This window comes from Rana temporaria, chromosome 3 (genome assembly GCF_905171775.1).
Source record: "Rana temporaria chromosome 3, aRanTem1.1, whole genome shotgun sequence".
In the NCBI taxonomy this organism is placed as follows: domain Eukaryota; kingdom Metazoa; phylum Chordata; class Amphibia; order Anura; family Ranidae; genus Rana; species Rana temporaria.
Genome location: NC_053491.1, coordinates 194,648,973 through 194,675,478, shown reverse-complemented (window position 1 = coordinate 194,675,478; position 26,506 = coordinate 194,648,973). Strand labels below are relative to the sequence as shown.

The 26,506-nt window shown below is 44.0% G+C and overlaps 1 protein-coding gene across 1 annotated transcript; it reads left to right on the top strand.

The window, feature by feature from the left end:
* Positions 1-212: 212 nt before the first annotated feature.
* On the top strand, positions 213-22,462 carry DYRK2 (dual specificity tyrosine phosphorylation regulated kinase 2). The gene is made up of 3 exons (XM_040344045.1): positions 213-505; positions 684-793; positions 18,936-22,462. Exons 1-3 carry the CDS (start codon positions 460-462, stop codon positions 20,535-20,537), a joined length of 1,758 nt encoding a protein of 585 aa, XP_040199979.1. The 5' UTR covers positions 213-459; the 3' UTR covers positions 20,538-22,462.
* Positions 22,463-26,506: the final 4,044 nt, after the last annotated feature.

Sequence of the window (26,506 nt, the reverse complement as noted above, 5' to 3'; positions counted from 1 at the left end):
GCCTAGCAACGCCCTAGCCGCTTGCGATGTGTTGGTCACCTGGAGACGGGTCTCCTCCCTCCTCGAACTAGTGGCCGCCGCCCGCACTCTCCTCACAGCTCGGGCCAAGCTCAGCCTCGCTTTCACATCCCCCGGCTCGGCTGTGCCCGGTACAGGGGCCTGGCGGAGGAATCCTTGGGAGGGGGCGGGGGAATCGCAGTGACTGTGGGCGGGGCCTGCGCTCCCTTCTCACACTGACTGACTCCCTCGGGTGCTCGGCTGGCTGGGAGCGGAGCTGAGCGGAGGAAGCAGCGGGGCCGCCCGTGTGGTGCCGGGAGAAAGACAAGGACGAAGCTCGGGGATGCCGGGGCGCTGCCGCTCTGATTGGAGAAGCCGGGGAGCGGAGGTAGTGGGGGACCGACAGCCTGGATCTGGAGTTCAAATTCCAGCTCCCCTCTGGCCTTCCCCTCCTCATCCGCCATGTTAACCAGAAAACCCGGGGCGGCCGTGGCCATCCATCCGGCCGGTAAGAGTGAGGAGCATGCTTAGGGGGTTAAATCAGACAGTGTGGCCCCTACATGGCTGTATAATAACAAAGCCTTGTGTGATCATGGCTTTACCCTGACAATGGCACCCAGTCTGCTCTATTCAGGGGCCCCCCAGACATTGTCACCGGCTAATCCCAGACATGCTTTGTTTTTCAGGCAGAGGAAGCGAAGGGACCAGCCAGCTCCAACCATCGCCAGCGTTACCCAGATCTGCCGCCGCCGCCACCGGATCGCCTGTCTCATTGCCACCCCTCAGAGCCAATACGGTAAGACCTGGGCTCCCCACTTCTGTGTTCTCCCATATGCTGACATCAATGTACAGGATGGGGGGGCTCCGTCACCCCCCATACACTGACCTATACATGTACATCAATGTACAGGATGGGGGGGCTCCGTCACCCCCATACACTGACCTATACATGTACATCAATGTACAGGATGGGGGGGCTCCGTCACCCCCCATACACTGACCTATACATGTACATCAATGTACAGGATGGGGGGGCTCCGTCACCCCCCATACACTGACCTATACATGTACATCAATGTACAGGATGGGGGGGCTCCGTCACCCCCCATACACTGACCTATACATGTACATCAATGTACAGGATGGGGGGGCTCCGTCACCCCCATACACTGACCTATACATGTACATCAATGCACAGGATGGGGGCTCCGTCACCCCCACACACTGACCTATACATGTACATCAATGTACAGGATGGGGGGGCTCCGTCACCCCCCACACACTGACCTATACATAGACATCAATGTACAGGATGGGGGGGGCTCCGTCACCCCCACACACTGACCTATACATGAACAGGATGGGGGACTCCGTCACCCCCATACACTGCCCTATACATGTACATCAATGTACAGGATGGGGGGGGGGCTCCGTCACCCCCCATACCCTGCCCTGTACATGTACATCAATGTACAGGATGGGGGGCTCTGTCACCCCCATACACTGACCTATACATGTACATCAATGTACAGGATGGGGGGGCTCCGTCACCCCCACACACTGACCTATACATGTACATCAATGTACAGGATGGGGGGGCTCTGTCACCCCCACACACTGACCTATACATGTACATCAATGTACAGGATGGGGGGGCTCCGTCACCCCCACACACTGACCTATACATGAACAGGATGGGGGACTCCGTCACCCCCATACACTGACCTATACATGTACATAAATGTACAGGATGGGGGGGCTCTGTCACCCCCACACACTGACCTATACATAGACATCAATGTACAGGATGGGGGGGGGCTCCGTCTCCCCATATGCTGCCCTGTACATGTACAGGATGGGGGGGGCTTTGTCACCCCCATACACACTGACCTATACATGAACAGGATGGGGGACTCTGTCACCCCCACACACTGACCTATACATAGACATCAATGTACAGGATGGGGGGGGACGACTCCGTCTCCCCCATATGCTGCCCTGTACATGTACAGGATGGGGGGGCTCTGTCACCCCCATACACTGACCTATACATGTACATCAATGTACAGAATGGGGGGCTCTGTCATCCCCACACACTGACCTATATGTAGACATCAATGTACAGGATGGGGGTGCTCTGTCTCCCCCCACACACTGCCCTATACATGTACAGGATGGGGGGGGCTCTGTCACCCCCATACTCACCTATACATGTACATCAATGTACAGGATGGGGGGGGCTCTGTCATCCCCACACACTGCCCTATACATAGACATCAATGTACAGGATGGGGGGCTCTGTCTCCCCCCCACACACTGCCCTATACATGTACAGGATGGGGGGGCTCTGTCACCCCCATACACTCACCTATACATCAATGTACAGGATGGGGGGGGGGGCTCTGTCATCCCCACACACTGCCCTATACATAGACATAAATGTACAGGATGGGGGGCTCTGTCTCCCCCCCACACACTGCCCTATACATGTACAGGATGGGGGGCTCCTTCACCCTCACAAACCAAAATATCACTGCTGGAAAATGGCTTACCTTTTAAATAGCCCATACTTTAATTACTACGCCTTATTTGTAATATTCTCTGAAAGCTATTTACAGTGGCCGCTTAATTACATATGTTATTTATAGCACACATCTGTGGCCTCTTCCATATGTATGTAGAGCTTGTGTGGTTACCTAGAATTGTAGAGACTGTCATATATATGTAGAGATTGTCTGGTTACTTGGAACTATAGGGTTGTCGTAGGTATTTCGAAATATTGGTAGGAAGGGAATATGGGATTTTTAGGGTGCCAAGAAATTAATAATCAGATATATATTAAAAATATATAAATGTATTTATACAAAGTGTATAAAAACTGTGATTAATACACTTTGTATAAATACATTTGTATAAACATAAATATATATATTTATACAAATTTATTTATACAAAACATCAGTTTTTATACACTAAATTTATACAAAAAAAAAAGTGTATAAAAACTGATGTTTTGTATAAATTTGTATAAATATATATATTTATGTTTATACAAATTTATGGTTATGTAGACTTGTAGGGGTTGTCATATGTATGTAGCCTTTGTCCGGTTATGTAGACTTGTAGGGGTTGTCATATGTATGTAGTCCTTGTCTGGTTACTTGGAATCATAAGGTTGTTATATGTAAGTAGAATGTGTCATGTATGTAGCCCTTGTCTGGTTTTCTAGACTTGTAGGGGTTGTCATATGTAGTCCTTGTCTGGTTATGTAGACTTGTAGAGGTTGTCGTATGTATGTATGTATGTAACTCTTGCCTGGTTTTATAGACAAGTGGTTCTCAACCCTGTCCTCAAGTACCCCCAACAAGCCATGTTTTGGGAGATTTTCTTAGATAAAATAGCTTTCCAAAATACCAAGCCATTGATTCCGATTTGAAGCACCCCTGCAAGATAAAGACAATCATGGCCTGTTAGGGGTACTTGAGGACAGGGCTGAGAACCACTGTTATAGACTTGTAGAGGTTGTCATATGTGTGTAGTCCTTGTCTGGTTACATGGAGCTATATGGTTGTTTTAGGTATGTAGAAGTTGTCTTATGTACATGGAACTAGTCTGGTTACATAGAATTTTTGAGGCTGTCATGTTTGTAGTTCTTGTCTGGTTATATAGACATGTAGAGTTTGTCATATGTATGTACCCGTTGTCTGGTTATATAGACATGTAGAGTTTGTCATATGTATGTAGCCGTTGTCTGGTTATATAGACTTGTAGGGGTTGTCATATGTATGTACCCGTTGTCTGGTTATATAGACTTGTAGGGGTTGTCATATGTATGTACCCGTTGTCTGGTTATATAGACTTGTAGGGGTTGTCATATGTATGTACCCGTTGTCTAGGTTATATAGACTTGTAGGGGTTGTCATATATATGTAGCCGTTGTCTGGTTATATAGACTTGTAGGGGTTGCCATATGTATGTAGCCGTTGTCTGGTTATATAGACATGTAGAGGTTGCCATATGTATGTACCCGTTGTCTGGTTATATAGACATGTAGAGTTTGTCATATGTATGTAGCCGTTGTCTGGTTATATAGACGTGTAGAGGTTGTCATATGTATGTACCCGTTGTCTGGTTATATAGACTTGTAGGGGTTGTCATATGTATGTACCCGTTGTCTAGGTTATATAGACTTGTAGGGGTTGTCGTATATATGTAGCCGTTGTCTGGTTATATAGACTTGTAGGGGTTGTCGTATATATGTAGCCGTTGTCTGGTTATATAGACATGTAGAGGTTGTCATATGTATGTAGCCGTTGTCTGGATATATAGACTTGTAGGGGTTGCCATATGTATGTAGCCGTTGTCTGGTTATATAGACATGTAGAGGTTGCCATATGTATGTAGCCGTTGTCTGGATATATAGACTTGTAGGGGTTGTCATATGTATGTACCCGTTGTCTGGTTATATAGACATGTAGAGGTTGCCATATGTATGTAGCCGTTGTCTGGTTATATAGACGTGTAGAGGTTGTCATATGTATGTAGCCGTTGTCTGGTTATATAGACATGTAGAGGTTGCCATATGTATGTAGCCGTTGTCTGGTTATATAGACATGTAGGGGTTGCCATATGTATGTAGCCGTTGTCTGGATATATAGACATGTAGAGGTTGTCATATGTATGTAGCCGTTGACTGGTTATATAGACTTGCCATATGTACAGTGCATTCATAAAGAATTTAGACCTCCTTCACTTTTTTCTATTTTGTTATGTGCAGCCTGATACTACAGTTGTTTTAAATATTTTTTTTTCTCATTAATGTGCACTCAGTACCCCGTAATGACCAAAAAAAACCCAGATTTTTAGAAACGTCTATGAATTTGTTAAAAAGGAAAAACTGAAATATCACATTGGCATAAGTATTCAGGAGCCTTTGCAACCGCACTTGAAATTTTAGTTCTTGCTCCTCCCATTTCTCCTGATCGTTGCTGAGATTTTTCTACACATTGATTGGAGTCCACCTATGGTAAATTTATATACCCGTATTTATTAGAGTATAACGCGCACCCGTGTATTTTGTAATTGCCAAAAATCATTTATGTCGAGGCATGCCCCCTGTATGTCGAGGCATGCCCCCTGTATGTCGAGGCATGCCCCCTGTATGTCGAGGCATGCCCCCTGTATGTCGAGGCATGCCCCCTGTATGTCGAGGCATGCCCCCTGTATGTCGAGGCATGCCCCCTGTATGTCGAGGCATGCCCCCTGTATGTCGAGGCATGCCCCCTGTATGTCGAGGCATGCCCCCTGTATGTCGAGGCATGCCCCCTGTATGTCGAGGCATGCCCCCTGTATGTCGAGCCATGCCCCCTGTATGTCGAGCCATGCCCCTTGTATGTCCAGCCATGCCCCCTTACCTTTAATCACGCGGCGCGCGGGAACATTACAGACAGCGTTCGTTTGAACAGCTGTTTTCCCTGCCACGCATAGACACTCCCCCTTGCTCGCGATTGGACAGATCCGTCCAAGGGGGAGTGTCTACGCGCGGCAGGGAAAACAGCTATTCAAACGAAAGCTGTCTAATGTTCCCCCGCGCCGCGTGATTAACGTTGTAGCGGCGTTGGTGGCTTCGGTGGCGGTAGCAGCGGCGTGTGCGGCGGCGGTAGCGGCGGGGGGGACAAAGTCCTCGAGTATAATGCGCACCCAAACGTTGATCTTTTTTTTGGGTATAAAATTTTGCGCGTTATACTCGAATAAATACGGTACATTCGTTTGACATGGTTTGGAAAGGCCCATACCCCTTTATAAAAGACAGCTGACAATGCATACTGTATCAGAGCAAAAGCCATGAGGTCAAAGGAACTGCCTGCAGAGCTCAAAAACAGAATTATTGTAAGGCACAGATCTGGGGAACGCTACAAAAAAAATTCTGCTGTACTGAAGGTTCCTAAGAGAACATTGGCCCACATTATTCTCTTAAAGGGGTTGTAAAGGTTTGTTTTTTTATTTTCTAAATCGGTTCCCTTTAAACTAGTGCATTGTTGGTTCACCTTTTTCTTCTAATTCCCTTCTAAATGTTTTTTTTTCTTTGTCTGAATTTCTCACTTCCTGTTTCTCCTCAGTAATCTTGCCCCAATCATCCGAGCCATTCAGACTGGGTGTTAGTCAGCGTGCTCGCCCCCTCCCTTGGCACTACATTCCTGGGGAGAGACGCTATGTTCCAAGGGAGGGGGGCGAGCATGCTGACTAACCCCCAGCCAGAACGGCTCGGATGATGGGTGCAAGCTTACTGAGGAGAAACAGGAAATGACAAATTCAGGCAAAGGGGGAAAAAAACATTTAGAAGGCAAATCGGATTATTTAGAAAATAAACAAACCTTTTACAACCCCTTTAATACAAGAAATGTTGACATAGCCAGAACTCTTCCAAGGGCTGATCTCCTGACCAAACTGAGCAGTTGGGAGAGAAGGCCTTGGTAAGGGAGGTGACCAAGAACCAGATGGTCACTCTGACTGACTGAGCTCTGGAGTTCCTGTGTAGAAGGACAACCATCACTGCAGCCCTCCACCGCTCTGGGCTTTATGGCAGAGTGGCTAGATGGAAGCTTCTCGGTGCAAAACACCTGAAAGCCTATTGTAGTTTGCAACAAAGCACCTGAAGGACTCTGACTGTGAGGAACAAGATTCTCTGGTCTGGTGAAACCAAGATTGAACTGTTTGGCCTGAGTTCAAACCATTATGTCTGGGGGAAACCAGGCACTGCTCATCACCTGCCCAATACCATCCCAACAGTGAAGCATCATGCTGCAGGGGTGTTTTTCAGCAGCAGGGACTGGGAGACTGGTCATGGTTTAGGGAAAGCTAAATGGAGCAAAGTACAGAGATCTCCTCAATGAAAACATGTTCCACAGTGCTCAGGACCTGAGACTTGGCTGAAGGTTCATTTTCCAATGGGACAATGGTTCTAAGCACAGAGCCAAGACAACACAGGCGTGGCGTAGGGACAAATGTGTGAATATCCTAGAGTGGCCCAGCCAGAGTCCTGATTTGAACCCTATTGAACATTTCTGGAGAGACCTGAAAATGGCCGTCCACTGACGATCCCCAACCAACCTGACTGAGCTTGAGAGGATTTGCAAAGAAGAATGGCAACAATTCCCCCAATCCAGATGTGCAAAGCTTGCTGTGTCATACCCAAAAAGACTCGAGCTTCAACAGAGTACCGAGTTACAGGGACTGAATACTTAAATACATGTGATATTTCAGTTTTTCTCTTTAATAAATTCAGACATTTATAAAATTTGTCAGTATGGGGTACTGAGTGTAGATTAATCATGGGAGAAAAAAATGAATTCAAACAATTGTATCAGACTGCAGCATAAAAAAAAAAGTGAATGGGGTCTGAATACTGTACTTTATAAATGTATTGTATGTAGAGCTTGTCTGGTTTATATAGACTTGTAAAGGTTGTCATATGTATGTAGAGCAGGGCTTGACAAATTTGCTTAGAATCTAGGAGCCAACTGAAAAAGTTAGGAGCCAGTTTTTTAAATCGGCTGCCCAGCACTGCATGTCTGGGCTGTTGGGAAATAAGAACCCACCCCCGTGCCGGCCACCCCCCCCCCCCGTTATGATACAAGTATAGGTAGGAAAGTGAGAAACTCCCCAGGCCATAGCTGTTGAATTGGCTGTTTGTCCCCTCCCCCATGCTCCTCTGTCCCCCCCCTCCCATGCTGCTCTGGCCCCCCATATGCTCGGCCATCCAGGCTTCTCTGGTCCCCCATATGCTCATCCCCCCCCCCCCCCCCCCTGCTCTGGTTATCCATATGCTCACCCCCCCATGCTGCTCTGGTCTTCCATATGTTCCCCCCCCCCCATGCTGCTCTCATCCTCCATATGCTCCCCCCCCATGCTGCTCTCGTCCTCCATATGTTCACCCCCCCCCCATGCTGCTCTCGTCCTCCATATGCTCACCCCCCCCCCCATGCTGCTCTCGTCCTCCATATGCTCACCCCCCCCCCCCATGCTGCTCTCGTCCTCCATATGCTCAACCCCCCCCCCCCCATGTTGCTCTCGTCCTCCATATGCACACCCCTCCCCCCCCATGCTGCTCTCGTCCTCCATATGCTCACCCCTCCCCCCCCATGCTGCTCTCGTCCTCCATATGCTCAGGCCCCCCCCCCATTCTGCTCTCCTCCATATGCTCAGGCCCCCCCCCCCCATTCTGCTCTCCTCCATATGCTCCCCCCCCCATGCTGCTCTCGTCCTCCATATGCTCACCCCCCCCCCCCATGCTGCTCTCGTCCTCCATATGCTCACCCCCCCCCATGCTGCTCTCCTCCATATGCTCCCCCCCCCCCCCCATGCTGCTCTGGTCCCCTCTCCCAGCTCACCTCTCCCTGGCTTAGTTAAGCAGCGCGACTGAATGACATGCTCCTCGGGAGTCGGCACTGAAAAGCTCATACGATCCTGAAGGAGGGCTCAGGGCAGCCGCACACAGCTGTGATATAAGCTTCCTCGTCACCCGTTCTACTGCTATTTCCTTCCCCCGCTCTCCATCTAGACTCTCCGCGGCAGCAGACAGGATGGAGAGTGGGGGAAGGAAATAGCAGTAGAACGGGTGACGAGGAAGCTTATATCACAGCTGTGTGCGGCTGCCCTGAGCTCTCCTTCCGGATGGTATGAGCTTCTCAGTGCCGACTCCCGAGGAGCATGTCATTCAGTCGCGCTGCTTCACTAAGCCAGGGAGAGGTGAGCGCTGGGGGGGGGGGACAGAGGAGCGCAGGTGACCAGAGCAGCATGGGGAGGTCGCGCTGCTTAACTAAGCCAGGGAGATGTGAGCGATGGGGGGGACAGAGGAGCGGGGGGGACAGAGGAGCGGAGGGGACCAGAGCAGCACAAGGGGGGTGGGAGGAGGTCGCGCTGCTTAACTAAGACAGGGAGATGTGAGCGCTGGGGGGGACAGAAGAGCGGAGGGGACCAGAGCAGCATGGGGGGGGGGGGGGTCGCACTGCTTAACTAAGCCAGGGAGATGTGAGCGCTGGGGGGGACAGAGGAGCGGAGGGGACCAGAGCAGCATGGGGGGGGGGGGGGTCGCACTGCTTAACTAAGCCAGGGAGATGTGAGTGCTGGGGGGGACAGAGGAGCGGAGGGGACCAGAGCAGCATGGGGGGGACGCGCTGCTTAACTAAGACAGGGAGAGGTGAGCGCTGGGGGGGAACAGAGGAGCGGAGGGGACCAGTACATGCCTGCCCAGCTGTCAAACTGGGAAGATGTCGGAAGTTGGCAAGCAGCCAAAGCAAGCTGATCATCACATGACCATCTACCAGAGGGCGCTGATTCGTAAAAAGCGACGGTCTCAATTTTGGCTAGCACAGGCTGAAGTCCGAATACCTACAGTGGGGCCACGTCCCAGCTGCTGCGGTGTAGCCCAGGCGCCAGGACTCGATTTCAAGTTGCCATGGCGACCGGGTTTTGTCGAGCCCTGATGTAGAGCTTGTCTGGTTATATAGACTTGTCAAGGTTGTCGTAATGTATGTAGAGCTTGTCTGGTTATATAGACCTTGTAGGGGTTGTCATGTATGTATGTATGTATGTATGTAGCGCTTTTCTGGTTATGTAGACTTGTAGGGGTTGTCACATGTATGTAGAGCTTGTCTGGTTATGTAGACTTGTAGGGGTTGGCATGTATGTATGTAGCCTTTGTCTGGTTTTATAGACTTGTAGGGGTTGTCATATGTATGTAGCCCTTGTCTGGTTACATCGATTTTGGTGGTTGTAATTTGTAACCAGACTATGGCTAGATACATAGGGGTTGTACAGTATTCTGATAACACACAAGAAGACTGTGCCTTTTATTTTTCTTATATTCTTTCCTATGGGATTATGCATATACTGAGCTTTCACCTTGCATGAACCCTGTGGAAGAAGAGAAAGATATCACTGAGTGTCATTGTTTGCGCCCTTCATGAATGAAAAATTGTAATTTTGCACAAAGTAAATGGTGCATATACCCTCTTTGTTCATTTGGCAAAACAACCGACCAACCAATCAATTCTGCATCCTGGATTATAAGACCGTGTATTGGGAAGACGGGTAGCTGGCCTTTTCTCATCTTTTTAAAAATAATACAAATATTATGAATCATTTTTTTATTATTAAAATAATTTAAAAAAAAAATTATATATTCTCAAAATGTCCCATCATGAAAGAAATACTTGCTTGGCTCTCTATTCGGATCCTCTCCTATATGTTTGCAGCTAATTCAATTAGAAGTCCTGCATTCTTGAATTGAGTGTTTCAAAGTATTCAAACCAGAGGATCAGCAGCATAACCAGGAAAATCCATTTTTTTTCTGGAGGTCAACAGCAATGTCACCCTAACTACATGTTTCTTTCACTTCTACAAGACCTTGGGTGTAGCCCATGTGTCCCGGCTTGGAAAGGGTCAAAACAAGCTCATGTATCTATTCTTATCAACAGGCTGAGGGCGATTTAGTAAAAGTGATCTGGGCAGCTGTGGAACTGCCAGATCACTCTTGCAGGACTCTCAGGGTGCCATCTGCTGGACAACCACCTCCCCCTCCTCCATATCGCAATATTGGGTTTCACTGTGCGTTCCGGAGTGAAATTTAAAAATAATTCTAGGTCCCTCATTTACAGTTAGGCTCCATTCACACCTTGGTGTTTTAATACATGTTGAAACGCAAAACAGACGTGTCTTAGGATCACATGTTACACAATGAGATCCTTCACATGAGCAGTGTTGTGCTGCATTTTGAATAATGAGGCATGTGCATTTCATGCATTATGAGGCCTATAGAAGCCTGCCCATGCTTGTATAGTGCTTTTTAATTTGTCTTTATGCATTGCCAGCCCTTCCAAGGCCCACAACAGTGATGCCCCTGCAGGAAATCGGTGCTTATTGATCAAACCAAAGATGCATGGCTCATAAAAAAGCATAACGCAACGCATAATGAAAACGCAGGGAGACTTCAGAGTGTTTGCTGATGGTCAATTAAATGTTGAACGGGAGAACACCATTTTCAGCACACGTTTTCACCTCTGCGTATCGCTCCAAAAACTTGGATTTTATGGAAATGCCCTCAAACTTGTGTAGCCATTAATTAATATGTGCAGATTGTATTGCACGGAGAGAAAAAAGGGTGCTAGGATTAACACTTTGGTGAATTGGGGGCACACAGCTAAAATTGATTAAAGGCCAACTCCATCATTTGCAACATGTTACATTACAATGGTATTTAGGGTGTAACATGCATGTAGCTAAGCAAATTTCCCCCCGCCAACCCAACAGCAACAGGGGTTGTTCTCCCATGCAGCTGCTGTAACATTGTGCAGCTAGTGCTGCGCCAGTTTTACGACAGGTCATTCATTCTAATAGATCTTTGAATGAGCTACAATTCCCATCTGCCACTGCGGCCAATGGATTTCTCAATGGACTAAAAGTGTGGTGATCGCTGCACTAGTATTCAATTGAGACTTCTTCCAGTTCTCCAACTGAAAACCCATATCTTGGGACAGACAGAGCTGGAGGGAGAGTCAGCAGGAAAATAAAATAAATGCACTTTTTTTTTTTTAACAAAAATTGTGAAATTATTATTTTTTTTACAGTGAATTTAGAAATAGTTTTTTTTTTTTTTTTTTTTTTTATAAAATTTTTTAAAGAAAATAATAAACTCCCTTCAAACTGATTTGTGTAGTGGGTGTTGATAGAGTTCTTGTTTAACAGCAAAACTTGTCGCACTGGGATTGTTCAAGTCTTTCTTGTTTTCCTCAATTAAAGCAGTAGTTTCAGATGTGAGTGAGACTGACTTCCAGACATTTTTACTTCCTTGTTTTGTTCACGCGCCACATATTGTTCAAAAGGGGATGTCCTTGTTTGTTGTTGGTGAATAGCCTTTTTTTTTTTTTTTCCCCCATTTCAGTTTGTTTTTCTTCCTTTATTCATACTTTTTCTCTAATGGTCCATTCACACCAGCTACTGCATTGTAACGCAGTTGCTGGAGTGCGGTGCAGTCTGGCAGGATCACTGCACTGTTTTCCTGTTGTATTTTTTTAAACCAGATTTATTGAACATTTCTTGAAGCTCAATTGGCTGCCGCGTGATGTAGTGGCAAGCGCTGCGCTGAAAAAAAGTATTGCACGCAGTAATTTTTTACGGTATGCCGTACCCATCTTCACACCACTGCAAGGCAGTGGTGTAAATGGGACACAATGCATTTTGTCTTGTCGGGGTGGGACTGCGCTGGAATAGCCGCCCAATGCAGTCCCAGTCTGGTGTGAATCGACCCTTGGTGTGCTTTTCTGCTAGCATATAGTGCATACGGAAAGTATTCACAGCTCTTCACTTTTTCCACATTTTGTTATGTTACAGCCTTATTCCAAAATGGATTACATTCGTTCTTTTCCTCATAGTTCTACAAACGATACCCCATAATGACAATGTGAAAGAAGTTTGTTTTGAAATCTTTGCAAATTTATTAAAAATGGGGGGGAAAAAAATTGCACGTACATTAGCGTTCACAGGCTTTGTCTCAAAATTTGAGCTCAGGTGCATCCTGTTTTCACTGATCATCCTTGAGATGTTTCTACAACATGATTGGAGTCCACCTGTTGTAGACTTCCGGCAGGATTGTTTCAAGGCATAGATCTGAGGAAGGGTACAGATAAATGTCTGCAGCAATGAAGGTCCAAATGAGCACAGTGACCTCCATCTGTAAATGGAAGAAGTTTGGAACCAGGACTCTTCCTAGAGCTGGCCAAACTGAGCGATCAAGTGAGTAGTGGGGCCTTGGTCAGGAAGGCGACCAAGAACCCGATCAGTCTGACAGAGCTCCAGCATGGAACCTTCTAGAACATGGGTCTTCAAACTACGGCCCTCCAGTTGTGCAGGAACTACAATTCCCATCGTGCCTAGTCGTGTCTGTGAATGTCAGTGTGTTACAATGCCTCATGGGATGTGTAGTTCTACAACAGCTGGAGGGCTGTAGTTTGAGGATCTCTGTTCTAGAAGAACAGCCATCTCTGCTGCACTCCACCAATCAGACCTGTATGGTAGAGTGGCCATACGAAAACCACTCCTCAGGAGAAGGCACATGACAGCATGCCTAGGTTTTGCCAAAAGACATTAAAATTCTCTGGTTAGGTGAAACGAAGATTGAACTATTTGGCCTGAATGGGAAGTGTCATGGCCAATACCATCCCTACAGTGAAGCATGGTGGTGGGAACATCATGCTGTGGGGATGTTTTTCAGCGGCAGGAACTGGGAGACTAGTCATGAACTCAGACTGGGGAAAAGGTTCATCTTCCAACAGGACAGTGAACCTAAACACACACAGCCAAGATAACAAAGGGGTAGTGATTTGACAACTCTCTGAATGTCCCTGAGTGGCCCAGACTTGAACCTGATTGAACATCTCTGGAGAGATCTGAAAATGGCTGTGCACCGACACTACCCATTCGGCCTGATGGAACTTGAGAGATCCTACAAAGAAGAATGGGAGAGACTGCTCAAAGATAGGTGTGCCAAGCTTGTAGCATCATACTCAAAGACTTGAGGCTGTAATTGGTGCCAAAGGTGCTTCAACAAAGTATTGAGCAAAGGCTGTGAACGCTTATGCACATGTGATATTATTTTTTTTTTCATTTTTAATAAATTTGCAAAGATTTCAAACAAATTTCTGTCACGTTCCCATTTATGGGAAGTTGTAGAATTTTGAGGAAAATAATGATTTTTATAAAATTTTGGAATAAGGCCGTAACATAAGAAAATGAGGAAAATGTGAATGCTTTCCAGATGCACTGTCCAATATCCTGTAAAAGAAATATTTAAAATACAATATTCAATATAAAACCTGTGATTTGGACTAGTTGTGATATGGCTGTTGGGGGAAATGTACACTACCGTACGCAGTTGTTGCCACACAAAAGTAACCAAGACAGTATGTTGGCCTAAGGCCCTATGAATGGATTGTCTGAATGAAAGGTCGTTTGTGTTTTCTCCTAGCTACCAGTCAGTGCTGATACTACTCTAGACATGGGAAGTTGAAAAGTTGACTGGTTGCTAGGCAGGAAATACAGACACCTCAACGGGCCAACACCATATACTGGAGGTCCGTCATATAGCCATTATAGCACAATATATATTTAATCCTATTTATTTTGAAAAGTGTTTTTATATTTACAATTTCTGCTGCCCTAAGCGCTACTTTTTATGGGTAGGATAACAAAACTACTGTGTGAAATGTCGGGTTACGTAAGGTGATGGCACTGAGGACTATAAACTGTTTCCAGGCCATTCCATTGAGGACAAGTTTGGTGCCAGAGAAGACACTAGGCTTTAATAGAGCTTCACTCATCTACCAGCTGCCTAAAATGAGTAAGAAGATACTTGAATTTTTTAGGAGACTGCTGAAAGAAATGGATTTAATCTTTTTTTTTTTTTTTGGAACATGGGCATTCAGTATGGGTCTGTCTGTGTCAGTTTTTTTAGACCAATGCAGACTGAACCACTATTGGCAGGTGGATGTAAAAAGACATCTGTCAGTTTTAAATCCGAGTCCATTTATGTCGGCAGAAAACAAGGGTTTGCATCCATTTATATGTATATAAACAGATAGTGACTATATATATATATATATATATATATATATATATATATATATATATATATATATATATATATATATATATATATATATATATATTATATATATATATATATATATATATATATATATATATATATATATATATATATATATATATATATATATATATATATATATATATATATATATATATATATATATATATATATATATATATATATATATATATATACACACACACACATACACACACACACACACACACACACACACACACACACACACACACACACACACACACACGTCTGCTGAGATGTGAATCGATTCAGATTTTATGCATTTTCAATTATTTTCTTTTTTTATCCATTTTCCTGACAGAACTTGTGACGCTCCTGTGAAAGAACCCTTTCTCTTTTTCATGTTCTGTTATACATCTTTTTTCTGGGCTTTTTGCATTTTGAATTAATGCTACAGGCATCATTCAGATATCACCGTCTTCAGCCGCCGATTCTGTGCACAATAAGAACGATCAACGCATTCTGCCGCTTGATCGTTCTTATAGGCAGCGGGAGGGGACATCCCGCCGCCATCCGGTGCTTCTCCGGGCTCTCCCGTGCAATCGGGGGCCGGGAGAGCGAATCGGTCGGCACTGCCTGGAAAGCATAGAGATGACTGGTGACCATGTAAAAATCTCTGAAGGAGAGAAGTGCCAAATTAAGACTGGTGGACAAGTGGTTAAAAAAAAAAAAAATTGTCTTTATTGCTATGGAATTTGACAGGTTATTTTAATGCAAATGAGAATCCTATGGCAAAGCAGTGATTTGAACGTTGCATCTGAAGAACACAACCTCCCATCTGATCATTGGAAAAAAAGGGGGAGGGGGATTGTTAAGAAGTGACTCTAATATGTAAATTTGGGTAGAAAGGATAGTAATATATAACTGTAGTTCAGAAATGTAATTCTTTAAATACCCAAATAAAAAAACATACACCCAGAAATTGTGTATTGATAATTCAATTAAGGTGTGTTCCTCTGAATCTGGGTAATGCATATGAAAAAAAGGGATAGAGGGCGGACAGCCCAGACAGGATTCGTTAGAGAGGAACAAACTGGTTGTAGCAAAAATATTAATTTTATTTTAACCACTTGCCGCCCGCCAATGACATATTGACGGCGGCAAAGTGGTTGTCTGATCCTGACCGGACGTCATATGACGTCCTCAGGATTCTGAGCCGCCCGGGGGCACGCATCGCGGCGATCGTTGTTGCGGGGTGTCAGTCTGACACCCCGCAACACCGATCTCGGTAAAGAGTCTCTCACGGAGACTCTTTACCACGTGATCAGCCGTGTCGAATCACGGCTGTTCACGATGTAAACAGGAAAAGCCGTTGTCGGCTCTTCCTCACTCGCGTCTGACAGACGCGAGTATAGGAGAGCCGATCTGCGGCTCTCCTGACAGGGGGGGCTTGCGCTGATTGTTTATCAGCGCAGCCCCCCCTCGGATCGCCACATGGACCACCAGGGAAGCCCACCCTGGACCACCAGGGTGGGCAAAAAAAAAAAAAAAAGTCTGTAAAAAAAAAAAAAAGCATTAAAAAAAAAAAGATGCCAATCAGTGCCCACAAATGGGCACTGACTGGCAACATAGCTAAATCAGTGCCGCCCCAGTGTCCGTCAGTGCCACCCCACATTGTCCATCAGTGCCACCCTACAGTGTCCATCAGTGCCACCCCACAGTGCCCATCCATGCCCAGTGCCCACCTATCAGTGCCCATCTGTGCCACCCATAAGTAGCCATCTGTGCCGCCCATGAGTGCCCATCTGTGCCGCCTATGAGTGCCCAGTGCCGCCCATCTGTGCCCATCAGTGCCGCCTATGTGTGCCCATCAGTGCCGCCTATGTGTGCCCATCAGTGCCGCATACAAGCGCCGCCAATCAGTGCCACCTCATCTGTGCCCGTCAGTACTACCTCATCGATGTCCATCAGTGCCATCTCATCGGTGCCCATCAGTGCCGCCATATCAGTGCCCGTAATTGAAAGAAAACGTACTTATTTACAAAAAAATTAACAGAAAAAAATAAACATATTTTTTTTCAAAATTTTCAGTCTTTTTTTAGTTGTTGCGCACAAAAAAAAAATCGCAGAGGTGATCAAATACCACCAAAAGAAAGCTCTATTTGTGGGGAAAAAAGGACGCCAGTTTTGTTTGGGTACAGTGTAGCATGACCGCGCAATTGCCATTCAAAGTGCGACAGTGCTGAAAGCTGAAAATTGGCTTGGGCGGGAAGGTGTATACGTGCCCTGTATGGAAGTGGTTAAATAATTCCACCATCTGATCATTGGTTGACCATAGACAGAGCGATTTACTTTTCCTGCAACCCATGGAAAATCGCTTGATTTCTCCATTCAACACTGTCAGTGTTGATGGGGGGATCCCTCCCATGAAGACATTGTGTTCTTCCTGTGGGGAAGCTGTCCGGGTCTGGTGAAATCGGTGATTATTGCTAGCGGATATAACAGCCGCTCGCAATAATTGCACGCAAATCCTACATGCTGGTTATACCCAAGTTAATTGATCTACTTTGGTACGTTCAGCCTGCCCATACATTGTTCGAATCTTGGGCTCAACCGGCCCGAGATTCGAGCCGTCTACAGTTGGCTTAAGGGTACATACACACTGGGCTTAAAAAAAAGCCTGTTTTTAGGAAGATGTAGTAGAGATAAAACCACCTGGTATTATTTTTTTTTTTTCACACTTGCTTTTATCTGCTGTGGTTATTATGAGGAGTTCTCTGTATTTTTTGTTTTAATTATTTATCTAGAGGTGGGTGGAAACGCCTAAAACCCCCAGGTGGAAAAGAACAGAGTAGGTAATTATGGTAGTAAGGTCTTGCTGTCCTGATATTTTTTGGATACTCAGTCTGTCTGGCTAGGCTCACCATTCTCTACCAGTTAATATTACTTTTTGGTTTAAGCGACCTTTTAAGTGATTGCGGAAATAATATAAAGTATAGGTATCCTTTTTAGGTATTGTGTTTTTCATTGCAAAGACCAAATTGGGCTATAGACAGACATATGCCTTTAAGGATAGGAGTACTTCATGGCTGAAAGAATCATTGTAGCAACTTGCTTTGGACAGCTGTTATCTGATTAGCTTCTATTGACAATAGACATTGCCCTTTCAGATGCTTTGTAGCAGATGAATAGAATCTGATCATATTTCATCTGTCAGACTGAATGATGGGATATTTTTTTCTTTCTTTCCCAAACCTCCTGTTTTCAGTTAACCCGCTTAAACTTTGTTTCTTTAGAAGAAAAAAAAAGCAGCCTATTAAAAAAAAAATTTTTTTTTTATACCTGCAGTGACACGGATCTTTGATTTTTTGGGGAGTACAACAGCCCCTGGAATATCCAGCATGTGTTGGATTTCTGCACCCCCCTGCTTTCTGCTTTGGTTCCACCTCCATTGCCTTTGCACCCCTATAGAGACACACTAGTAACATTGGGGTTGATTTACTAAAACTAGAGGGTGCAAAATGTGGTATAGCTCTGCATAGAAAACCATCGGCTTCCAGTGTTGTTCAATTAAGCTTTGACAAAAAAAAACAAACAAGCTGAAGTTTGAAACTGGCTACCATGCACAACTCCACCAGATTTTGAACTCTCCAGTTTTAGTAAATCGACCCTCCATAGCATCTACCTGGTCAAACCACAGCATGGTGCAGGGGATGCAAGCATCTGACACACCAGGCAGTGTCCAGTGATTAATATTCCAGCAGCCTGTGTGTATTTGTAAGAGCAATTATTGGAGTCGCTGATGACAGGCCTTGTCTTACGCCTTTTTTTTTTTGCAGTCTTCCTTTTTTAAAGGGGTTGTAAAGGTTTGATTTTTATTTTCTAAATGGGTTCCTTTTAAGCTAGTGCATTGTTGGTTCACTTACCTTTTTCCTTCGATTTCTCTTCTAAATTTTTTTTTTTCTTTGTCTGAATTTCTCACTACCTGTTCCTCCTCAGTAAGCTTGCCCCCATCATCCATGGGGGTTAGTCAGTCAGAGCAGCTTACTAAGGAGGAACAGGAAGTGAGAAATTCGGACAAAGAAAATAAACATTTAGAAGGGAAATCGAAGGAAAAGATAAGTGAACCAACAATGCACTAGCTTAAAGGAACCTATTTTATAAAATAAAAAATGAACCCCTTTAAATTTTGCTTTAATACCAAGCTGTTTTTGCTGTATATTGTGTGATGGTTATGAAAGCCTCATTACTGTTGCCCTTTTTTTATGAATGTTGTACGTTTTTTGTATTTCAGATTGGAGGCAATAAGCACACAATGAATGAACATCTGCACATTAGCAGTCATGGACCGATCCAGGTGCAGCAGTTGTTTGAGGACAACAGCAACAAAAGGACAATACTGACAACACAACCAAATGGACTCGCTAATGTTGGCAAGACTGGGCTTCCTGTTGTTTCAGAAAGACAGCTAGAAGGCACACACCGGAGACAAGGAAGTTCCAGCTCTTTGAAATCTGCTGATGGGTCAACCAAAATGAAGTCCTCTTCGTTAACCCCGGAACAAGCAATGAAGCAATACATGCAAAAACTAACAGCCTTTGAGCACCATGAAATTTTCAACTATTCAGAGATATACTTCCTGGGTCCAAATGCAAAGAAACGCCAAGGTGTAATTGGTGGCACCAATAATGGTGGTTACGATGATGACCAAGGCTCTTATGTGCAAGTGCCACATGATCACGTTGCATACCGATATGAAGTATTGAAGGTTATTGGGAAAGGGAGCTTTGGTCAAGTTGTGAAGGCATACGATCACAAGCTCCATCAGCACGTGGCTTTAAAAATGGTGAGGAATGAGAAACGATTTCATCGTCAAGCGGCAGAAGAGATAAGAATCCTAGAACACCTAAAAAAGCAGGATAAAGATAACAACATGAATGTCATCCACATGCTGGAGAATTTCACATTCCGCAATCATATCTGCATGACGTTTGAGTTGCTAAGCATGAACCTTTATGAGCTGATAAAGAAAAATAAGTTTCAAGGCTTCAGTCTGCCTTTAGTTCGCAAATTTGCGCACTCAATCTTGCAGTGCTTGGATGCTTTGCACAAAAACAGAATAATCCACTGTGACCTTAAACCGGAAAATATTTTATTGAAGCAACAGGGTAGAAGTGGTATAAAAGTCATAGACTTTGGATCTAGCTGTTATGAACATCAGCGTGTTTACACATATATCCAGTCTCGCTTTTATCGAGCTCCAGAGGTCATTCTTGGAGGTCGTTATGGTATGCCTATTGACATGTGGAGCTTGGGCTGCATTCTAGCAGAACTATTGACTGGCTATCCACTCTTACCCGGAGAAGATGAAGGTGATCAATTGGCATGTATGATCGAATTGCTGGGAATGCCACCCCAAAAACTACTTGATGCTTCAAAACGCGGCAAAAATTTTGTCAGCTCCAAAGGTTATCCTCGATATTGCACTGTTACAACCCTGCCAGACGGATCTGTGGTACTGAATGGTGGTCGCTCTCGTAGAGGAAAATTACGTGGTCCTCCTGGGAGTAGGGACTGGGTAACTGCTTTAAAGGGCTGCGATGATCCCTTGTTTCTTGATTTTCTATCGCAATGTTTAGAGTGGGATCCCGCTCTGCGCATGACACCCAGCCAAGCTTTACGGCATCACTGGCTACGTCGGCGCTTGCCGAAGCCTCCAACGGGGGAAAAGACATCATCCAAAAGAATTACCGAAAGCTCTGGTGCTATAACTTCAATCTCTAAGTTACCTCCTGCATCAGGCTCAGCTGCAAAACTAAGAAATAATTTGGCCCAAATGACTGATGCCAATGGAAATATTCAACAAAGGACCGTTTTGCCAAAGTTGGTTAGCTGATTCATAAACTTTTTTTTCTTTATTTTTTTTTTCTTTAAACACCTTGCTGAGCCTTATGCATACAGCTCAAGTTCATAATATTTTTAATTGCTCAGTTTATATCAATACTTTTATCTGTGCAGCCATTGTAATTTTTAGTAAGGATGCAATTTTGTATTTAAGCAATGGGGACGATGCTTTAAGTTTTTTTTTTTTTTTTTAAGGCATATCCATTTTTAATTGGCTTTGTTTATGATGTGTCAAAATCAGTGGCTGGCCACTGTCTATTGCTTGACTGTTAAACCTAATTTATTGGTGTCCGAAGGATTAGCTACCAATCATTCGTTTTTAAAGTAATTGCTTAAGTGCTCTGAGAAACTGGCTCCACACATTATTTTAATTTATTTTACAAAGTAGACTTGGCCAAAGTGGATGTATCTTGTATGTATGTTGGGTATGAAGAAGTCGCTTCCCAGTATGCATTTGACATACTTTGCATATCTTCATACAGTTGAGTAAAGTGTTTTAAAGCATGTTAATGATGTTGGAGGTATGTGCAAAGAGTTATTAAAAAGTAAAGAGTATTTGTTTGGCGGTAAACTATGTCAAACGGCCAGAATCAGCTTTCAGCAGTGTAAAGGGTACAGACTAGTTAAAGCTTGTATCTGATTGGTTGCAACATGTGCCTCAGTTATTTATGGATTTTTAAAATCTCACAGCTGATTGGTGGTTGAGAATGAGGTGTATGTCGCTGCTTGTCACAGCTGTTAATTAAATATTTTTTAAATAAATACTAGTCTCATACTGTTACACCAGGGCTCTTAAAACTGTTGTCTAAACAAAGGGCCAGTTTACAGCCCTTCAAACTTAAAACAGCGGTCTGCCCACCCCTTTGAAAATCAAAAGTCAACAGCGATATATGCTGTAACTGCTGACTTTTTAACATTGGGACACTTGCGGGTAAGGGAACCTTTCGGCTTCACGGTCAGGTCCCTACTGCGCATGCGCAAAGTGTGCTGCGCTCTCACTGGTCTGGCAGAAGGAGGGGGACCAACATGTGACGTACTTTGCCGCGGCCTGGTCCCCCGAAAAGGTACCAAATGTGGCACCGGAGGGGGGGAGAGAATTGGATAAGCGAAAGTTCCACTTTTGGGTGAAACTCTGTTTTTAAGGGGGGGTGACTGTGGCTATTGGGAGTAAAAAAGGTCCCGATGTCAATGGGAATAAACAATGCACCATCTTTGGTGTTAGTGGGAAGAATCGTGCCCCATCTTTGGTGTCATAGGGGACAAATGTTGGTGTCATTGGGAGGGGTTGTGGCCCGTCGTTGGTGTCATTGGGAGGGGTTGTGCCCCGTCATTGGTGTCATTGGGAGGAACTCTGGCCCTGCATTGGTGTCATTATGCCCTATTTTTGGTATTGGTGGATGAAAATAGTGCCCCAAGGGCTGGATAATGGCAAGCAAGGGGGCGCATCTGGCCCCCAGGACATAGTTTTGAGACCATTGTTTTACACGCAGGGAAGGATATTCTGCGTAATATATTCTTTTGATACTTTTTAGTCCTTTTTTATGGTGGAGTCAAATTATTCAGATTTTTATTTGTAAATGTAAGCCAAATACCTATTTTGTGTGGTGCAGTGGCAAGGAACCCGGAAAATGCCATATTTTTTTTTTCTACATACAACTGATGCTTTTAATATAATCTTTAATGGAAAGCACCTGCATTGGTTTCGGTTATCGCAAATGTCCCCTATGAAGAAACACTAGAAGTTTATGTGATTGCTCCCCACAACAGTATATGACTGTTAACCCTTTTCATTTATGCAGTAAACCTATATGGTTGATAGTGTGGTTTTGAATGTGACGTCTACATTGCATCCACATCACTAACATTTGCAGTTTCTATTCACACTTAAAGCATGGTCCCCAAATGCATCTAAAAAAATATATTAAAAAACGGATGTCATTTATCTACTTTTCTCACAAAAAAAACAAAAAACAGATAGGATTTGTCAAATGTGAGACAACATTTATTTCAATCCACATTTGTTTTAAAGTGTTTTGTAATAATCCTTTTCACAAATAGGAACGTGTTTATACATTGGTTCAGAGCCAAGAACAAAAATCTGAAGAGCGCCTCTCCCTTTCGTCTAAATATAGTAACCTGGTTATTACGGCAGACGATTCCTGTGTATTTTAACCAAACGTGCGATGATACCCACACTGTCAGTTGGCACATTTTTGGCTGGTGCAAAATACAGTTGCAAGCTGGCATTGATTTGGCCTGCATCGGAACAACGATACGATGGGCCCACCAGTTTGTTGTACATTTCCTGCGCCCACTGCGCATTGAATGCACTTATTTGATGTGAACTATGTCTTCACTGTAAATTTTCGATCTTTGCATTTAGGAAAGAGTCATAAAAGTTACCCCCTCCCCCCGATCTGCTCCCTTTTTTTTTTTTTTTTTTTTTTTTTTTTTTTTTTTTTTTTAAACCTTTTTTATTTCACCAGTTTGATTTTGAGATTCTCAAATGCAGCAGCTGTCTTTTACTCATTTTCTAATGTTAAGTGCAAACACAAAGCATGCCAAGTGCAACTTTGTCATTACTTTAAGGGCTCTGGTGACTGATCTGCTGTGTGTCGTCCTAGTAACAATATTGTGTCTCACATGTTCCCATTGTCTGGGGACGTCTTGCCTATTTACAGCAGTAGTGATAGCACAGTATGTTGCTGTTTCTTTGGTTGCAGTCTCATTTTTGCTGTTTCATGCACCAGTTGGAGCTTACTTGACACATAAGTGTATTTCTGTTGTACTGTAACAACTGTTCCAACAACAGAATGAGTTACTCTTACAATACAGGATAAATTGTGCCTTTTATTAGTGCCACACTGGGCATGTTTGGCCTCATGTTTTACTCTGTAGATGGTAAGTAGTGAGAAAGGCATTTATATTACAGATTAATGCTACTTGTCTTAAACCAATTCTGTATAGAGGCCTTATAAGTAACCTATAACAGTAGTAGTATTGTTCTTATTGAGATCCATTCACACTGCTGGATTATACTTCCATACATCTGAAGGGTTAAGGAGGCTCAAAGTCAATTAACAGGTACTATATATCTGCATTTGTACACCAACCCTTTATATTTTGTACATTGTTTTTGTTATGCTTCTACTAGTGAAGGAAACACAATCTTATTTAATTTTGTAAGAATTACCTCAAACTTTTCATTTTTCTAGTGTGTTCAATCCCAGGGCATTTGGTAAGAACCAAAGTGCATTCCTTTTGTAATGGCTTTGCAGCCAAGCGACTTTTCTTAGGTGCGCGGTATTTGAGCCACTTTTCATGTATGATCTTGGAGTGCATAGTCTCTTCTAATTGGGTTATGCAGTAAACAGGAAAGAGGAGTGAAGTGTAACCCATAGAGCAGGGGGTCTCCAAACTACGGCCCTCCAGTTGTTCAGGAACTACAATTCCCATCATGTCTAGTCAGGTCTGTAAATGTCAGAGTTTTACAATGCCTCATGGGACATGTAGTTCCTCAACAGCTGAAGGGTCGTAGTTTGGAGATCTCTGCCATAGAGCATACACTTCTATAAGGGTTCATTCTAAAACTTTGCTTCTCTGCATATTACAGCATAGCCCAATTTCGAACTTGGATCATAAACACACCAATGTGAGTTCTCTTCTTGAAACTTTTTTTATTTTATTTTTTTTTAAACATCTTGACAGACATTTACTTCTGAAACGTTAAATGTTTTTATGCTTACAAATTGGCTACACTTGTCTTGCCCAGTGGTTCTTAATGGTCTTGCCAGTCATTCTATATAGCACATTATCAAGATCTCCGGGCAGAATCGGGTTGAAAGAAATGGATAGCATTTGTAATTTCTTACTTTTTTGCAGGTGTGGTTTTTTTTTTTGTTTTTTTTTTACTCCAGTCACTGGTTGATTTACAAAAACTGGAGAGTTACAAATCTCATGCAGCTATGCATAATAGAAACCAGTCTATTGGATTGCAAGCTCTTCTGGGCAGGGCCCACTTAATCCCCTTGTACTTTATTGTATAACAACTGTATTGTCTCTCTTTTTATATTGTAAAGTGATGCGTAAACTGTTGGCGTTATATAAATCCTGTATAATAATGATAATCCGCTCCCAGATTTTTATTGTCAACGCTTGAAGCCTGGTTCACACATATGCAAATTGGATGCGGGTTTCCCCGCATACAATTCAAATGACAGGATAGTGTGACCGGCTCTCAATGGATTTGGTTCACACGTCTCCGGGGGGGGGGGCACATTTAAAAAGGATCCTGTGTGTCTTTGGTTCCAATTCAGGTGCGACTTCAGGAAAAAATTTGGACCTGATTGTCGCCTGAATCGGTGAACAGGGATGTACTGAACCCCATACCGTGAGCCGCGGCCGCAGCATGTGTGAACTTAGCCTAAAGGATAAATTTACCCTTTTTAACAAAAACATTTTTTGCCAGTAAAAAAAATGTGCATTTACTATTTTTATTATACAGGATTTTTTATAGAGCTGACCGTTTACACAGCGCTTTTACAACTTGAGGGAAGACGGGATAAATACAATACACTTTGTAGGAATCAGAGGGCCCTGCTGGTTAGAGCTTACAATCTAAGAGGGAGGATGTTTTAGGAGCCTGGAAAGCATTGCACCAGCGATCAGCAGATCGCTGATGCCATGCAGGGCTTGTGCGGATCTGTCGGCGTAAGCTCAATGGTAGCTCATTGAGAACTACAAACAGCCGTTTTCCTATTCACAGATCGCTGTGAATGGATGACACGGACAGAGCCCCACACAGGCATGTTTTGTGTTTAGATTGTGGCAGCGAGCAAAGTTTTCCCTGCCTGCTGCCAAATGGGGAGGGGGATGGGGTTAGGCGGTAAATTTGTAACATGTTACACCCTGACTATGGGTTTCACATGTTACGTGCCACAAAACGTACTTCTCCTTAGGCTGGATTCACACTGATAGGACACGACTGTTGTACGACTATAATGCAACTTTGCCCTGCAACATCAGTCCTACTTTGGTCCTACTTCCATCCAACTTGAATAAACAAGATAAGATTTCGCTCCGACTCTGAGATAGTACGACTTGTCCTTTTGACCAATCAAAACAATCCCAGAGTGACAAATTATTTTTACTGCTGCTGTATTCACCATGTCGGATGGTTAGGACAAGGATCCTACTTTGATCCGACTTCAATGGGCTGAAGTAGGACCAAAGTAGTGCAGGGAGCATTTTTTAAAGTCGGCTCTCATAGGGAAACATTGATTTTTACACATCATGCGACATAGGCTCTCAATGTCGGAGCGTTTTGTCGTACCAGCGTGAACCCGACCTTAAACGAAACAAACTGAAGTTAGAATCTGATTGGCTAGCATGCACAGCTGCACCAGTTTTTGCACTATCTAGTTTTAGTAGATCAACCACTCAGTCTAGTATGCTTGCCAGGTGGATACCAGTGCTGGGACATTATCTATGGCAGTGTATTGGGTCACCATCAGTTGAAATCTACTCTGAAGTGGAACATACTGGCAAACACTTATTTCTGCTTTTAATGTGGTCATTGTACCACTATGTCTGCTTTCCTCCTTGCAATTGGAAGTTCACGATCTTCCACAATTGTTGATTGTAGGTTTCCAATTAAATCTTCTAAAGTTCAAGACTCTCTAAGCTTAGCTTGTTAAATGCATAGCCAGCTTATGAGTGCCCATGCACAAGGTTGCTTCTCCAGCACTCTGATCTTCTGATCACAATGTAGAATGAAGGGGATATAAATATGCATGCTTGTCCTGGCTAGGGTGTGTGTGTTTATGCACTAAACATACTTCTCTGGCAGCGTTTTTCTCAGGAGAAAAGTAGCGTTTGGCTGTGAAAATCTAGCTTGAGTGATTAGTTCTTTTGCTATCACCAGGAGGTGTCTGCAGAGGTTTCAAACTGCCCGTAGATTTT